Raw genomic sequence first — 18,148 nt, forward strand, 5'->3', positions numbered from 1 at the left:
GAGTAGAACCTAGTTCTTTTCCCATTGATATAGTGGAACTTATATAGTGCATTGAAAATTTGAAATCCATCATTCTTCAGGTTCAACTCCAACCTTGTACCATAAATCTTCGAGACTTCCAATAAAAGAATTTGAATGATTGTACTTAGAATCTGCTAACAAATCTTTTATTCAAGAAATGGATACATTCCATCATGAGCTCTTCTTTAGACAGGAATTAGACTTTAGTTAGATTTTATACACTTACTTTACGTATTGACCTTTTGTTGTGTTTTTACAAGAGAATTGACAGAATTTAGATTGTGCATCTATCAAAGTCAATCGCTTGAAATAAATTCTTCCAAGCATCAGCAAGCAATCGAGAAAGAGTCTAATTTCTCCTGGTAATCTGCATGGTTAATTGAGAATTAATTGGTAAAATACCTGTTAGCATCTGAAAAGATATTTCTTTCGACGTTTATCGAAACTTCTTGTCTCTTACCTTCACTTCTCTATACAACAAAGAGATTTAGTGTTCTAATAGAAATGGTATCATATCATATACAATAAAATAAAAGATTAAAACCCTTTGGTGGTAGTTCGATTCTCTTTTCTTAATGAAAAATTAAGAAAAGAAAAAAATATCTGCAAGTCGGTCCTTCCGGAGGAACAACTATAAATAAACGAACCGAATTTCATCCAAGTGTGGGAGTCATGTTTAGAATATTAGTTTGCATTTTCTTTGTGTAATTTAATTGCCTGATTTTCCAGATCTTACCAGAAATCATTGACTAATCAAATTCAACTCTCACTAATTATATGAAATAAAAAATTATTTGAAATATACGGAACATTCATATAAATGACCAAAAGTAAATTTTGTGCCAACTTGGTATAAAACAGATATACAATATCTATTTGTACAAGTCACCAATTATATGCGAGCTAAAGTCTTTGACCAGGACTAAGTTCCTAAGGAAATCTCTTCTAGCTGTTTGATGTGTAGCAACTCCTCTTAACTCTGGTTATGATACAAGAAACCTTTGAAGAGAAGAAAGATGAATGCTTCCATCTTCTTATTCCCTGAAGTTGAATCTATCCAAGTCATGTCTGTGACTGTGAGGTACTAAGCACTAAGCCTTTCAATGCAGGTATCAATTCCTCTAAGAGCTCCCTTTTGGTCAAAATTCTGTCAGATGCACAATCTTCCTCCTATAGAGAACAGAAGATTAGGCAAAATCTGTTAATCAGGGGTATTAGTGTTCTTAAACTCTTTTTTTTTTTTTTATAGTAAAACAAAAGGTCATTTCTCAAGGGATGAAATAACTCACATCGCCGGTAGCAGCAGACATTAGAGCCAACAGGCTCACTGTTCCACTCTGGTAATCAACCAAGGTCTTGAATGCCGAGTCGTCCAGTTTATCCTGAAAAGTAGTAATGATGTTAAAATTAGTTTACTGATGCAGGCTAAATTCATCAGAGGAATAAAATCTTATTAATCCAAGCTTTCTTTAAGCTTGGATGGCATGAAGCAAATGCAGATAGATTTGCAATTAAGAGTGTATAAATATTACCAGCTTTCTCTACAAGATTTATGCAGTGTATATTATATGCAATAGCATCAAGAGTCTTCTCATAACATAACAACTGTACCTTTAACCGAGCGACAGCAGCTGATATGGCCCTACCAGGAGCCTGCAGAGCTTTTCCATGAACCTGTGTATCATAAGGAGTAAAGATCAAGACCGAGAGAGAGAGAGAGAGAGAGAGAGAGAGAGAGAGATGGAGTAAAGATCAATATATATACACGCACACACACGCATGGAGTAAAGATCAATATATATACACGCACACACACGCATGGAGAAAGAGGGGCGGATCGGAGGAGAGGGTTAAGGCTGACCTGTACATAAAGCAGAGATATAACTTGTGGTAAAAGGGAAACTGGATCCGTTTCAGCAGAAATCTGAGATGTCAAATCCTGTAACCAAAAGAAAACGATAATTCTATATAATTCATTAATTATTTAAAGCATTCTAGAGTCCTCTAAGTAAGAAGTCAAAAGAAGATAGGAAACTCCAGCCTTGCATATTTGTGTTCAAGAGAAAAAGCTTATAAACAACCACATTCAATGGAGAAATTCATCAACCCTCATAGTCCACCTCATGTAAAACTGAGTGGTACCTTGCGATACGAGTGCAGAAGAGTTCTTTCCAATTTCTTGTCAAGCTTCTTCAAAGCTAATCCACTGCAAATATTACAGACCAAATATCATTCTAGTTGTTCACTATAGGGGCAAACTAAGCGGCTTGTGGGAGGTAGAAGAATACGCAATACCTTTCCTCCGCAACTTCTCTCAGTGCAGACATAAATGATTCCACCCGCTGTCAATTGTAAGATCTAAGTTACTAACGACTCCAGAATGTAAGAAAATGCAACAAAGATAATGAGCATTCCTAGCAAATGAGAGCATTATTATTGTATAAAGTGAAGGTCGTATACTTTTGAGACAAGCAAATGCTTGTAAGAAAAAGAAGCAAGCACCACATTGACTTCAGTAGTGGAAATAACAGGTCAGAAATTTGACAAATTATTTCCTTCTTTTGGCGAGAACTCAGAGAATCCATGCCGCAGTAAAGAGTAATTGTTTCGCCTTGATGCCTTAAATGGAAATGTGGTTCGGAAGAGAAGTGTAAGCAAAGAAATTGTGGTGGTGGTGGTTGAGGGAGCTTAGCAATTGCAATGGATGCCTTTTTTTATTTGTTTTTTTTTTTTTTGGGGGGGGGGGGGGTGTAGGGGTGGGGGGCGGTTGTTCAACAGATTGGCAGTTGTTACATTGGCACTAGAGAAAAATGGTAACTGACCTTCCCTTCTAAAGCTTCAACTGTTGCAATGGCCTTGGCTGACAGTACACGTGGCAGACTCTTAGCCTAGAAAACAGAAAGTCAGAAACATCAACATAAAATAGTAAAATTATTCAAAGTGCGTCACTGTATCTGTAACAGAAGAATAATGAAAAATTATTTACCAGAGCACTTCTATCTCCAGGGCTAAGTGAAATGGACTCGAGATTTTGAGGGTCAACTGGAACTCCATTTTTCAGTTTATTGTGCATATCCTGAGTAGACATTGAAGGGGAAGGGGGAAGGGGATTTTGAGGTCACAAAGAGCAATGCAAGAAAACCAATAAAAGTAGTTAACATGTCTTACCAGGTTAAGCAATAGTGTATCAATCATTGAGGTTCCTGTGGTTCGCAATAGATGTTTGTGTAGAAGAACCTATGCACCAAAGAGAAGCCATAATAAATTCTATGCGTATGAAAAACCGTTGAAACTACTAAGTTATAGATCTGAATAAACTTACCGAAGTTGTTGGGTCATCTTCAAACAAATCAAGGGCTTTTTCATAAAGCTGCATGTTTAAAAATGACTGCAACAAAAAAATAGAAATCAAATCAAAATCACAATATAGCACATGGCTGCTCCAGACAAAACGAAAATAAATAATCATGTATGCAGCTGAGAAAAGACTAACAAAGGAAACAAAAGCTCGTCTACGTCGTCATTGGTAGAATGAAGAATGGCGGTACGCAGGATTCTGCGAAAGCACTGTTGGCATATTGTCACAATACGGCTTGCAAGCAGTGTTTTAAAAGGCGTGGGCGTAAGGCGAGGTGTTTTACATATGCCTCAGTGAGGCGTAAGCCCGAGGCACGGGGCGTAAGCCCCATATGTATTTAATTTTTAATATTTTATAATATAATATAGTGGACGTTAGTATTATGTTAAAGAGGAGGAAAAGGTCTACTCAAGGAAGACCGAGAATCAGGTGGGGATCCCACCTTAACTAAGGATAAAGCCCAAGAGTTGGAGGGGCGGTTGTCGGCTATGGGAGCTTGGAGGAGCAGTGGTGACGCGAGCACTATGTGGTCAGCGACAGCAGACTGTATTAGGGAGGCTGTGAGAGAGGTGTTAGGGGTCTCGACGGGCGTCTCTGGTGGGCACAAAGGAGACTGGTGGTGGAATGGAGTGGTCCAAGGTAAAGTGGAAGCGAAGAAGGCGGCGTACCTAAAGTTAGTGGGGAGCATAGGTGAGGAGGAGAGCCGAGCGTGCATGGAGAGGTATAAGGCAGCTAGGAAGGAGGCTAAGTTGGCGGTCACGGAGGCTAAGACTGCGGCTTATGGTCGTATGTACGAGGAACTGGGAAAAAAAGGTGGGGGAGAAGAAGTTATTCCGGCTGGCCAAGTTGAGAGAGAGAAAGGCTCGGGATTTGGACCAAGTGAGATGCATCAAGGACAAAGATGGTAGAGTATTGATGGAAGATGCCCAGATTAAGAGGAGATGACAGACTTACTTTCATAAACTTCTGAATGAAGAAGGGGATCGGGATATTGTGTTAGGCGAATTGGAGCATTCCGAGAGTCACCGTGACTTTGGGTACTGCAGGCGTATCGAGGTTGAGGAGGTCGTGGGAGCTATGCGTAAGATGAATAGGGGCAGAGCGACCGGGCCAGACGAGATTCCGGTGGAATTTTAGAAGTGTGTGGGGAGAGGAGTGGTTGACTAGGTTGTTTAATGTTATTTTTAAGGCGAAAAGAATGTCGGATGAGTGGAGGTGGAGTACGGTGGTTCCATTGTATAAGAACAAATGTGATATCCAGAGTTGTAACAATTATAGGGGTATCAAATTACTGAGTCATGCTATGAAAGTGTGGGAGAGGGTGGTTGAAGCGAGGGTGAGGATGGCAGTGTCTGTATCCGACAACCATTTCGGGTTCATGCCGGATTGTTCGACTACAGGAGCTTTACACATTGTTAGAAGGATGGTGGAACTGTACAGAGAGAGGAAGAAGGATCTGAACATGGTGTTTATTGACCTAGAGAAAGCATATGACAAGGTTCCTAGAGAAGTTCTATGGAGATGCCTGCAGGCAAAAGGTGTGTCAGTTCCCTACATTATGGCGATTAAGGACATGTATGATGGGGCTAAGACTTGGGTTAGGACAGTAGGAGGCGACTCTGAGCATTTTCCGGTTGTAATGGGGTTACACCAAGGTTCTGCGCTCAGTCCGTTCTTATTCGCCCTGGTGATGGACGCGTTAACACACCATATTCAAGGGGAGGTGCCATGGTGCATGCTATTCGCCGATGACATAGTTCTGATTGATGAGTCGCGAGCCGGTGTTAACGAGAGGCTGGAGGTTTGGAGACAGGCTCTTGAGTCTAAGGGTTTCAAGTTGAGTAGGACGAAGACGGAATACCTGGAGTGTAAGTTCAGCGCTGAGCCAGGGGAAGTGGGCGTGGATGCGAGGCTTGATTCGCAGGTCATCCCGAGTAGAGGAAACTTCAAGTACCTTGGTTCGGTTATCCAGGGGGGAGGGGAGATCGACGAGAATGTCACACACCATATTGGGGTAGGATAGATGAAGTGGAGGTTAGCATCTGGAGTCCTGTGTGACAAGAGAGTGCCACCGATACTCAAAGGTAAATTCTATAAAGCGGTGGTTAGACCGGCCATGATGTATGGGGCTGAGTGTTGGCCCGTTAAGAACTCACATATCCAGAAGATGAAAGTAGCAGAAATGAGGATGTTGCGGTGGATGTGCGGGCAGACTAGGATAGATAAGATTAGGAATGATGATATTCGGGAGAAGGTGCACGTTGCCCCCATTGATGACAAGATGCGAGAAGCGAGGCTTAGATGGTTCGGACATGTTCAGAGGTGAAGCCCAGATGCTCCGGTACGGAGATGTGAGCGGCTGGTTGTTGAGGGCACGAGAAGAGATAGAGGGCGACCTAAGAAGTATTGGGCAGAGGTGATCAGGCAGGATATGGCGAGGCTCCAGATTTCCGAGGACATGACACTTGATAGGAAGATGCGGAGGTCGAGTATTAGGGTTGTAGGTTAGGAGGTAGTTGAGTCGTGCCTTACTTCGTACCATTGTGGGACTAGCCATGTAGGGTTTTTGTCTAAGATAGCTAGTGGCAATGTTGTGTCTTACCATTTCGCTTTTCAGTGCAAGTCCTATTTACTAACTATCGCTTTTGCTTTGCATCTTTCGTCTGGATTTTATGGTGTTCCTATATTTCTTATGATTGATGTGGTGATACTTATATTGTCTCCCCTTGCTTTGCATCTTTCTTCTGGATTTCATGGTGTTCCTATTTTTCCTATGATTGCTGTGGTGATACTAATATTGTCTCCTTTTGCCCTTTAGTCTTTTTGTTTTCTTGAGCCGAGGGTCTTTCGGAAACAACCTCTCTACTCTTTCGGGGTAGGGGTAAGGTCTGCGTACACACTACCCTCCCCAGATCCCATTAGTAGGATTTCACTGGGTTGTTGTTGTATAAAATAATATAATGATAGTAAATATTTATAAACAGGTAAAATTGCATAAAAATTGAAGAAAACTATAAATATGTGAAATATATATATATATATATATATATATATATATGTGATTTTATATATATATATATAAAATATCTAGCATGATTCTTAAGTATAACTAATGCATACAAATCACGTATAACGTCTTTAACTTTCAAATAATTAAAAACTTACAATTTCTTTAAAAAAATGATCAAACTCCACATTTTACCTTCCTAAAAGTAAATAATTAATAAAATCTTATTAGTACGATAATTAAAATATTACTCCTTCGTGAATAAATACAAATTAGTTTAAGACATCAAATTAATAAAAGTGTATAACAAGGAGGGACAAATGAACTAAGACACGACCAATAACTAAGTGAAGATATAAATTCGCAATACTATGTCTCATTATTAGAGTTATGCTCAATCTTCATATTTCTATCGATGAATAGAACTTTTATCATTAATTTGTTAAAGAATTTTGAAGGTCAACGATATTAATTAGGAAATTCGACACGTAATTTGCGTTAGAACTGTTAGGCGAGCCCCGAGCGTTGGGCGTTAGGCGTGTTTAGGGCGCACGGTCGGGCGCTTGGGGCGTAAGCCTCACAGAACTAAGCCCCATACATGAGCCCTGGGGCGTTATGCAAGTGCCCCGCCTAGGGGCAAGTCCCAGAAATGCCTTTTAAAACACTGCTTGCAAGTGAGTTTTGCTCTAGGACTACGTTGGTTTTAAGGCTTTACTTCCTCTCTCAAATTGATGTTTACTTAGTATTGTCCTTTTAACCAGTGTCGGCATATCGTATACACACATTTTGTTTTTTTTGAAAAAAATATTCACATGCACATACATAAGATTTTTTTTTTTATGAACCGGTGTTAGATGAGACCCCTTTTTAGAAGGTGTCTCCACCACTGAGAATGATGACACGCTAATACATCAATTCCTCTGAAAATAAGAAGTCAAAAGTGCTGTGAGAGAACCTATTTTGCGTAGAAACACAGGTAAACAACAATGAATAATCACCCGGGGGTAGGGGAGTTACAGAAAGAATCTAAGCAGACAGACTATGTATATAATGTTCATTAAAGCAGGAGTAGACATAACTATCCATAACTTACCTCATCAAGTTTCTTCTGCAAATTATCAAGTAGCTTTTTCATTTTCTGGGCATTTTCGGTGAAGGCAGCCTTTCTTCTTTCCTTCAATGAATTGACGAGCAAAGGTCTCAAATGTCTTGCTAAAGGCAAAAGAATCATCTCTGGATCATCCAGTCCTGCAGAACAATGAAAGTTAAAGAGGAAAAACAGTTATGAATAGATCACTAGACAGCTAAAATACTCTGAGAAAAGAGTAATCATACTCCAAGTACCTTGTTCTTCAAAGTCAGGATTGAGAGATGTAATCTTCTGAATTACCCATTCTTCTGAAATAGCGCCAAGGCTATCCTCATCCTTTCTAGCACCTGACTTTGAGTCTGCTGCTTGTGATCCAGATGACACCTTACCTTTCTTCTGACCTTTCTTAGATTTACTAGGGACAGATTCCTGGTTATCTGCCCCTGTTTCAGCTTGCGCCATCTTAGAATTGCCAGATGATTTTCCTTTTTTCTTCTTAGATCCTTTCTCCGAGGCCTGTTTGCTCATACCGGCATCACTGCTTGTTTCATTTACTTCACTGGAGTCATATCCAACTTTAGCATCTTTAGCAACACGAAACTCATCTACAGGCCCAGCACCGGCAAGCCCAGGAATGCTTAATGTTTCCATCTCCTTTTCTATCCGATCAAACAGATCCTATTAAGCAATTTTACAAAAAAGACAAGATTAAGGTAACAGAATTTCCACAGAAGGTTAGCAATATAACAAGTAAGATTTGTAAAATAAAAGTTGCCAGCAACTTTTAGAGAGTGCAGATTTTTACAAAAATCTTACCTTGACAAACCCATTGCTAAAAATATATGAATCTCCCAAGATAAGTGCTCTATTCGACTGAAAAGACAAAACCAAGATTGTGAGATCGCATGAGAAATAATTTATTCTCTATCAATCGTCAGTGCAAAATTCTCATGCACTACATATTTGGAATCGTGCTGCTTGATGGCAAAAATCCGAATGCTACATAAGTTTGAATTCTGACCAATCATGTTGCAAAAAAATAAACACGCCTACATAGATAATCACTTGCTGACGAAGTAGAAAAAGGATAAAATATAAGAAGCATGCGTATAGGAGGAACAATGAAGCATCACCTTTTGTGCTGCTTGAACCGATGGACATAGTGACAGAATTTTAAATGCATCTTGGCTACCTAAGGAAGCGGGTAAAACTGAAAGCGAATCAATCCTGCAACAATTTAACATCCCCAAAATGTCAAACCATGATCATCCTGCAATGCAGGGATTGTAGTGAAGTTCTTTTTATTTCCCTTCCTGAAATATTATTTTTAAATGGCCAAGACCATATTTTGAGTTAAGTTTTAGGGAGCAAAGTAATTCTCTCATGCAGGTATTCAGAATTCTCTTCGTGCACAAACTCTTTTAAATAGATCATACATAAGACACCACAGGCGAAGTGCAACCTTCTAGATGCCCTATACAAACAGCACGGGCACATCCATGCTTTCACACACTAAATTTTTTTTTTTTTGATAACTACTTTCATACACTAAATTTATTTGGGAAATATTGTTCTTAAAAGTATCAACAGATGTCATCTTTCTACTCCATACATGCAACTCTCAATTCAATGATAATATTTGTGATCATTGGACAAACGAACAGATGAAACATGAGAAGGTCATGTAACAGTAAGCACTTGCTCCTTTCCAAGTTCCAACTTAGATGTCCAAGTGTATATTGCTCTAAGATGTAGGAGGAAGTTCTATAGTTTTGAACATAAACACAATCAAAAGTTTAGATCTATTTTATATGTTTTTATGACCTAGAGCTTCTAGTTTGTAAGCTATGTCTGATTAGTTACAACACGTTTTGGTAATTTTACATTTTGAAGAGTTAAATAGTGAAAGATAAGCTTTTGCATTGGGGTTAAAATTAGCTAAGTTTCGGACACGGGTGCGGGTATCCGACACTGGTGCGGATCTAGAGGTTAGATCCTTCAAGATGTAAATTCTAAGATTCGGGGATATGAATCCTAGTACGGATACGGGTGCGGGGATCCGGCTAAAAATAATTCAACAAAATAAAAATATCTCTAAATTATGAGAAATTTTGTGGAATACTTACGTATAGCTTGTAAAGTGTGAATTTTTTTTATTCTCAAGTTGTATATAAGTAAATGATTGATTTCCTAGATAAGATATGCTTTTTTTTTCAAATTTACCCTAGTTTTGGTTCTGATTTCGGGAATCAATTTGTATCTCGTCTGGAATTTTCCGTTCGTTGTGGTCAAAGTATTCAAAATTGTTTGACCAGATCCGACACAGATCCCATACCCACACCCGTATTAGTGTCGTGTCGACACGGGTGCGGCACCTAAACTGCCGTGTCAGAGCAACATAGGAAATTAGTAGATTGCTTAAAAGAATGAGGATAACCATTGGTATATGAAGGATAACAGATCTTTTTCACCTATGAACTGCTATTTTATGGATGAGCTTCGACTGCTAAAAGGTTTTAAAGGAAAGGGAAATTTTCCAATCGCTCAACTCATAAATCCAAAAAGGAGAACTTGAGATTAACAAGAAGAAAGGAGGAGAAAGAATGGGAAGTAGATCAATGTCTATATAAAGGTCGTCAAGAATTAGAAAGAGATCTGAGTTTTTGCCTTTGGTACTATGTTAATATACAAGCACTTCCTTAGTGTTATCCCAGCGATAAAAGTTACCTTCCTTACCAAAATAATATTTGTTTGTTTAAAACATAAAGGTCAGCAAGGATCAATATTAGCTGAAATGCAGTTTACCAAGTTAAATAAAACACAGTAGGATGGAATGAGCTCAAATTCCATGCCCTCTTGGAAATGCTAATCAGATTTAATTTGATACAGGAAATTACTTTGATTTCTCCCAGGAAGTGACTTCATCCATATACTCGTAGACTATTTCCTTCCTAGAGAAAGGCATTTCTCATTGTATTCTGCTGCGGTTTTCATTAATTTATTAAATCTTTCTACAGGATATGAAAACGAATAACATAAACAACTATTACCGATTAAGTTCATCGCACATTTTCTAAATGGATTAATGGAATAAGTAGAAATAACTCCTCCCACTTTGGGACCCTTACCAGCTATTACGTTCTATGGCATCCTCAACAGCGGCATCCAACATCTCAATCATTGAAGGGTGAGCATATGCAGTATCCAGAGATATACCATCTGGATATCTGGACTAAAGTGGCATTCATGACCAAAACTTAATTAGAAAAATCCAAGATAATGTATGCAAGCTAGGCTAAAACAAAGCAAAATACCTGCAGGAATTGAGAAGGTTGCGGAATCCCAAGTTTTTGCATAGCATCATAAGTAATAAAAGAATTCTGCATTACCAAAATCAAAGTGATATATAATCAATTAAGAGGATCAGCAAAAATATCTAGTAAGACTTGAATTTAACTTTCCACACTTTTTTCCTTTTAAGTCCAGAGACTTGTACGAGTATAACAGTGCCTTGAGTAAGTATGAAGTTGCTGAAATGTTGAGTAATTTCTGCTTTTCCTATAATCCCATTTGTACCCAATAGACCATTTTTTTGGTTCTGTCATATGAAACGTCTTTTGTTTGTGTACGACTTGGTCTACAAAAGTTTTATCAGGTCATATGTTTCTGTGAGGACAAAAACCTTTTCGTCTAATCATTGGCATCCAATGCTTGTTTTTTCTCAAAATAATCTTCTTTCTCAGAGAAATCATTTAAGAATTCTCTTTTGTTTGTGTACGATTTGGTCTACAAAAGTTTTATCAGGTCATATGTTTCTGTGAGGATAGACTTAAATGGGGGAATCATGGTGGAGGCATCTACACAGTCAAGGTGGGATATCAACAGATGTGTTCTAGTAATCCCATGATAGATAACTGGCCCTGGAAACTTATTTGGAGAACCAAGCTGCCACCAAAGGTTATCTGTTGCACCTGGACAACATTATATGAGGAGCATGCCTCACACAAGATAACCTGATGAAAAGGAACTTCCAGTTACCTAACAGATGCTACATGTGTCAAAAGAAAACTGAAAGTACCTGCCACTTGCTCCTACACTGTGAGGTGGCTTCAGACTTATGGTACATGTTTTTTTGCCTTTTTGGTCTCAAATGGGTCATCCCTTACACAGTCAAGGACGCTTATAAGAGCTGGAGTTTATGGAGAGTTGATGAAGCCATCAGGAAAATCTGGTCAATGGCTGCTTGTATTTTCTGGTGCATTTGGACAGAGAGAAACAAGAGATGTTTTGATGGAAACTCAACTCCTATAGGTTCTTTAAAGGCTATGTGTACTGCCAATTTGTTCTGTTGGTCTAGATTGTACCCTATCAACAATATTGATCATCTTTTGGATTTCATTAGTTCCTTAGCTCTGGTTTAGCCAATTATGTATAGGAGCCGGAATATTTTTTGTAAGCTCAAATGCCAAATCATGTACTTCTTGCATCTTTTAGATGCCATCTATTGAAATCACTTACTTTATCAAAAAAAAAATGTTTCTGTGAGGACAAAAACCTTTTCGTCTAATCATTGGCATCCAATGCTTGTTTTTTCTCAAAATAATCTTTCTAATGAAATATATATGCCTCTCAAGACTGCTGCATAGAGTCTCGGTAAGGGATAAGAGTATTTAGAAGAATGTTTTTTTTTTCTTTCAGGAGATTTCATCTAACTACAGAAGCAAATGAATACAGCCAGAAAACAGTAACCACTAAAAATAACTTCTCTCAAGGGATGGATATAGGAATCCATTGAAATCAAAATTCTTTCCAACTTCAAAGATAAAAAGGTGCAGCAGCAAGTATTATTGGACCACATTGCAAGATTTGCATATGGAAACAAGGAGCAAGAAATTCGGATCAAACATTAGTAGCAGGACAGTACAGATATCCACCTGCGAAAAGAAGGAATCGACACAGTCCTTTTGAGCCATGGCAAAAACCTGTAGAAATGGAGAAAGTAGAACAGAAAAAAAAGTCACTGCACACAAAAGAAAAGAGCAAAGACCTAGAATTGATATTGAACACATGATAAATAAGGTAACATACGGAAGGTGTCCAATGAACTCCTGCACGGAGAGAGCCGAGAATCTCGCCTTCTTTGACTAAGCCATTAAATAATGACTGGAAAAATGAAGCGTCTACAGCAACACCAACAGCTCCATCCATCTCTTGCAGTAAACTCTGCAAGGTGTTCCATAACGCTGACGTGTTCATTGGAACAAAAATACCCCTAGCTGCACCACGAACCATTGCATTTACACGAGCAACATAGGCTGGTGTATACAATTGCCCACCTTCAAGCCTACCTTTTACCTAACCATGCCATACAAACATATCAAAACTTCCATAACATAACTTCAACCCTGTACTACTACACCAAAGAGACAGAAATTTACCAAAGTCCCAAGACGAGGTTCAAGAATAGAGACTACTAATTCGGACCCAACTTGTAATTGCCCTGCTATTTCAGCGATGGCAATTTGGCTACATTCTTGAAGTCTTTCATTGATTTCTTCAGCTGCTGTATCCCAATAAGTATTCGAGATAATTTCACCATTAATTAACATGAGGGATGAGTCATGGGAAACTACATGCTGGGCTTGTTTCTCCACATGGTACAAGTCAACACCCGTTGAGTCAGCTAAATCGATCAAGGAAATACGTCCTAGTTTGTTGATCTCAGCCACAATTTCATTTCTCAATTGCTCCTGCAACAAACCCATATATAACTACAATTAAACAACACCGACGAAAAAAAATTATAACACTCAGATATAAACAGAATTAAACATCACCAGCATATGAAAAATCTTAAACCAATTTTTATTGTAAACTACAAAAATCAAATCTTTTTTCCATTTTTTTTTATAAATGTGGTTTTATGCCACCAATGGTGGCCCACCATGTCACTACTCAATTTCTCCTATAACACACCCACATAACTAAAATCACCAATAAAGAAAATTCATAAAACTCATCTACAAACATAACTAAACATCGCCCCAAAAAAAATTTGATTTTTTTAATCTAAGAACCATAAAAATCGATTTTTTTTCTTCCCCAAAATTTATGATTAAAAAAACACAGATGTTTTAGGTGGTTCTATGCCACCATTTCACTCTCAATTGCTCCTCTAACACACACACACACACACACGGAGGGGCGGAGCTAAAAGCCTGAATACGGGTTAGCTTTTTTTCAAAAGTGTATTTGTGTTAAAAATTTCATTAAACATGCACAAGTAGTAAATTTAGAACCCCATTATTAGTATTTGAAGTCATCCTTCTAAAATAACATCGAAATCCTAGCTCCGCCTCTGCACACACATACACGCGCGCGCGACTACAATTAAACAACACCAATACAGAGAAATCACGAAACCCATGTACCAACATAACTAAACATCAACTTCATGATAGAACTCTTGAATTTTTGTTAATCTATAAACCATAAAATCAAATCTTCTTTTTTCAATTAAAAAACTCAAATGCTTTAGGGTGGTGGGAGAAGAGACGGTAGAAGGGTACAGGTGTAATGTATTCTTTGCCGGTGATAGTATGGAGGAGGTCAAAGTCAATGATTTGAAGCTGATGAAGTTTCTGCACTAATTCCACAACGTTTCGTTCTGATAATCGTACGGTGGATTTTGCTTGTTGTGCGAATTCGAACTGTCTTTGTAATTCTAGTAATTCTTCATCCATCTTTGTGTGGAATTGTGGTGGAAGAATACGGTGGTTTCAGTTGGATTTTGGAAGCTCCGATCAGAGTGACGATCCCAGGAGAGACGATGTTTGGAGCTGGGAAATACTGGCAAAGTAAGTACTTTTGTTTCAAGTATTGGGCCGTATAAAATTCAGGCCCAAAATTAATGGACCTTTTCAAAATCACCTTTATATTTTGACCCCATTATTTTTATTTTTATTTTTTGGAAAAAAATAGTCCCGCGTCAGGGTTTTAACGCTCATCAAAATTTTGAAGCACCAATAATCTTGACGATCGCTATAATTTCAGCCATAATGCAAAAAATTCTGATGATTCAATTTGTAGCAAATCCCGGTGATACCAAAAATCCTGACGATCATCACCAGAATTTTTTAATCAAAAATCTTGACAATTAACTTAAGAACCTAGCAACCACTACTTCCAAAATCTAAGGCAGAAGCTTTTTCCAAAAACTTTTCTTAACGAGGTCAAAATTTAAATGGTGGCACCAAATTAAAGATTGTAAATCAGTCAAACAACTTAGTTCTTTTTTGTGTTTTAATCACAATGGATTAAATGAGAGAGCCTCAATTTCAATGTATTGGTATTTTTACACGGTATAACATCTCCTCAAAATAATAGTCGTGAAATGTATATCTTTTGTATATTAATATATATTACATATAATATAATTGTACATCATTCGTGTATATTTGGCTAGCAACTGTAATTATTTTTGACCAACTGATCAGATATAATAAAAGCCCATTATTCTTTATTTTCCGTCCGCTTTATTTAGGTCATATACTAATTATTGGGAGTTCCTTCTCGGACCTCCGATAAAAAAAATAAAAAATAAAGAAGATTTGTTATAGTTAAATTAGCTTCACGTTGAATATCAACCTACTACAAACTAATTATTCGTCCGAATTTAAACCGTCCATGCTCTACAAACCTTACATTGGTGTCTGGTGATATTCCTCATTTCAACATATTTAACGGGAATAAATTTGACCATTTTCCGTTGTTAATATAGAAATTAGTATGTTATTTGTTTCTGGAATTTGTTCTTTAGCATTAAGTTCTTTTTTCTTTAAGAAGGTGTGGTAGTTAGCATTAAATACTTTTTAGGATGATATGTTTGTGGTATTCATTTATAGTGGCTAATACGTTTTAAAGTCTATATTAGTTAGGTATTTTTACCTTTATATATACTATTTGAAACCTTATTACCCTCCCTACTCAAGTTTCAATTTAATTACATGGTCATATACAATTTACCAATTATATACAAATAAGTTTTAAATGAGTATCCCTTTATATTAGGAATTTAATAAGGAATATGAGTTATTCCTTATCCTTTATACTTGCCCACTCTCTCTCTCTCTCTCTCTCTCTCTCTCTCTCTCTCTCTCTCTCTCTCTCTCTCTCTCTTCGTCTCTCTACTCTCCTCTATTTTTTTCCCCAATTTTTCTTCATTTGGTGTTCTCTGTTTTTTATGCTTTCTTGTTGTATATAGTTTTAATGAATTCATCAATGAATTTTAATCGTTTTAACTTAGCAATTTCCTTTCATTTTTCACAATTGGTATTCAAATTGAAATTACCAATCAATAAATTTTGAAGATGTTTGACTCTCTACCATTGACAACCATTAAAAAAATTTGAAGCTTTGAAATCGAATTTGAATTTTCAAAAATCATTATTTGTTTGGATTGGGTGTTGTTGCAAACAATTGAGAATATTGTTTGGAATTTTATATCTCATTTGTGAGGGTGTTTGGTTAAGATTAGATTTGATTTTGGCTGAATTTCAGATTGAAACTCGAAGAAGAAGAAGAAGAAGAAGAAGAAGAAGAAGAAATGACATACAATATACTTACGAAATTATAGTAAAGTTATAGTATAATTGTATGTAAATTATATTCTGTTATAGTTATGTATATTTTTTTATTTGAATATTGTATGAAAGTTGAAAAATAGTTGTATAATGTATGAATCGTTGTATAAAATTTGTATTTAATTTATCAATACTATCTTTTTACATAAAAATGTTGATATGTATCAAAATTGTATCAAGAGAGAAAGTATTGGTTGGAATTTTAGAGAGGAAGAAACACACACCATATACACAATACATACAAATAGGATACAAAATATATAAAAGACATATTGTATAAAATTTATATAAAAATTATATTTAAGTTGTGTGATATTGTAGGTGTATTTAACTGGGTAGAAATAATATATGAAAGTTGTAGATAAATTATAGATTAGTTGTAAATAAGTGTATACTATATAGTTAGTTGTATGAAATTTATTTTTAGTATGTATAAAAGTTGTAGATAAGTTATAAATAAGTTGTATATTGTATAATTAGTTGTATAATATTTATTTTTAGTTTATATGATGTTGTAGATGTATCAAATTTGTATTAAATTTTTACGAAATTTATTTTTTAATTTGTATGATGTTGTACCATACAAATTTATCATCTCTCTATTCTACTTACGCTTCAACTCCAACTAATCTCGAGATCATTAATATATATGTCATGTTTGCGATATTCACCACTGTTACAGAAGCTTTGAAAAAGGACATGGAGGATAGCACAAATCTGTTCCGAATTTCTGGGATGAACTAGGTGAAAAGGAAAAAGATAAGTCAGTTAAGAAAAGCAAGGATTCTGCAATGAAAGAAACAATTTATATTCCTTAAGGAAAACCATGTTGGCAACTAAGGAATGCAAAATAATTTTGCAATTAAAAGGAATAGTGGATATGCCAACTATGGAAACAACGCAACATTCAGATGCGTACTTGGCAAGAAAGGATATTGCATTTAAAGTTCTGAATTATCTTCATATGAAGCGTGGCTTCACTGCCCACGAATTTTGACTCTCATTTACGGGAATTTTGGGTGGAGAGAGGTAGAGAATAGGGAAATCGAGGGAAAGAGAGAAAAAAATATGGTGTAACTAAAACCCCTAATTTAAGGCACTAATAATGTATTGGGAGCCTTTTAAGGTGGAATGTATATAATTTGTAAGTAATCATTGTTTAGGGCGGGTAATATATAAAATTAGAACAATTTTGATAAATAAGTTTCAAATATTGTATAGTAACGAAAAAATCCCTATTAGTTATGCCCATTACCCCATTACCCCATTACCAGTACAAGTTAAACTCCTTACCAAAGTGTAAAATATAAGTGTAAACCATGTAAAAATAGCACGAGCTAGCCAATTTTGCAGATTGGTAATTAAAAAATAGTCAGTGTTTGCAAAGTTATTGAAAATAGCCACTATTTTGCTGCAACACGGAAAGTTCCAACATAATATACTGGAGAATGATGCACTTGTGTATGAACTTCCAGCATATTATGCTGGAACTCCAGCATACGGAAAGTTCCAGCATAATATACTGGAGATTGGAGCACCTGTGTACGAACTTCCAGCATATTATATTGGAACTCCATCATAATATATTGGAGTTCCAGTATATTATGCTGGAAGTTCACATGTAAAAAATTCGAACTCTAGTAGATTATGCTGGAAAAATTATGCTGGAGTATTTTCCGGATTTTGAACAATGTTTTCGTTCAGATTTATCTTTACATGAAAAGTGGCTAAATTTCGATTACTTTTGAAACTGTGGCTATTTTTCATTTATCACTTGTAAATCTGACTATTTTTGAATTTCACCCGTAAACCATAGGATGACATTCACTTGAAGAAGGAAACGCTGGATTTCCTAACAATTATTGAATAATATTCATGAAAGTTTCAAAAGTTATTTAAAATAATATTATGACTGAAATGATGTCGAACAATTTACAATGTCCCAAAATAGATAAAGTAATCATATTAATTACACGGAAGGAGTCACAACTGACCCTTGCAACAACAATTTTCATCACCATAGAAATTTC

The 18,148-nt window shown here is 36.6% G+C and overlaps 1 protein-coding gene across 2 annotated transcripts; it reads right to left on the reverse strand.

Moving 5' to 3' along the window:
* Window positions 1-766: 766 nt before the first annotated feature.
* Window positions 767-14,325, reverse strand: LOC104094099 (E3 UFM1-protein ligase 1 homolog). 2 transcript variants are annotated; one of them, XM_009599962.4, is made up of 20 exons: window positions 14,046-14,325; window positions 12,915-13,226; window positions 12,565-12,831; window positions 12,411-12,458; window positions 10,791-10,856; window positions 10,605-10,708; window positions 8,610-8,703; window positions 8,293-8,349; window positions 7,731-8,154; window positions 7,480-7,634; window positions 3,344-3,409; window positions 3,190-3,258; window positions 3,008-3,097; window positions 2,844-2,909; window positions 2,317-2,363; window positions 2,164-2,227; window positions 1,883-1,960; window positions 1,633-1,695; window positions 1,311-1,403; window positions 767-1,191 (listed from the first exon to the last, which is right to left on the reverse strand). In XM_009599962.4, the coding sequence occupies exons 1-20, from the start codon at window positions 14,217-14,219 to the stop codon at window positions 1,084-1,086; spliced, it is 2,445 nt and encodes an 814-aa protein (XP_009598257.1). In that variant the 5' UTR covers window positions 14,220-14,325; the 3' UTR covers window positions 767-1,083. The 2 variants fall into 2 exon arrangements, with proteins under 2 accessions (XP_009598257.1, XP_070043962.1); XM_070187861.1 differs by having other exon boundaries at window positions 7,480-7,631; window positions 7,728-8,154.
* Between the last annotated feature and the right edge of the window lie 3,823 nt (window positions 14,326-18,148).

This window comes from Nicotiana tomentosiformis, chromosome 11, assembly GCF_000390325.3.
Source record: "Nicotiana tomentosiformis chromosome 11, ASM39032v3, whole genome shotgun sequence".
Taxonomy (NCBI): Eukaryota; Viridiplantae; Streptophyta; class Magnoliopsida; order Solanales; family Solanaceae; genus Nicotiana; species Nicotiana tomentosiformis.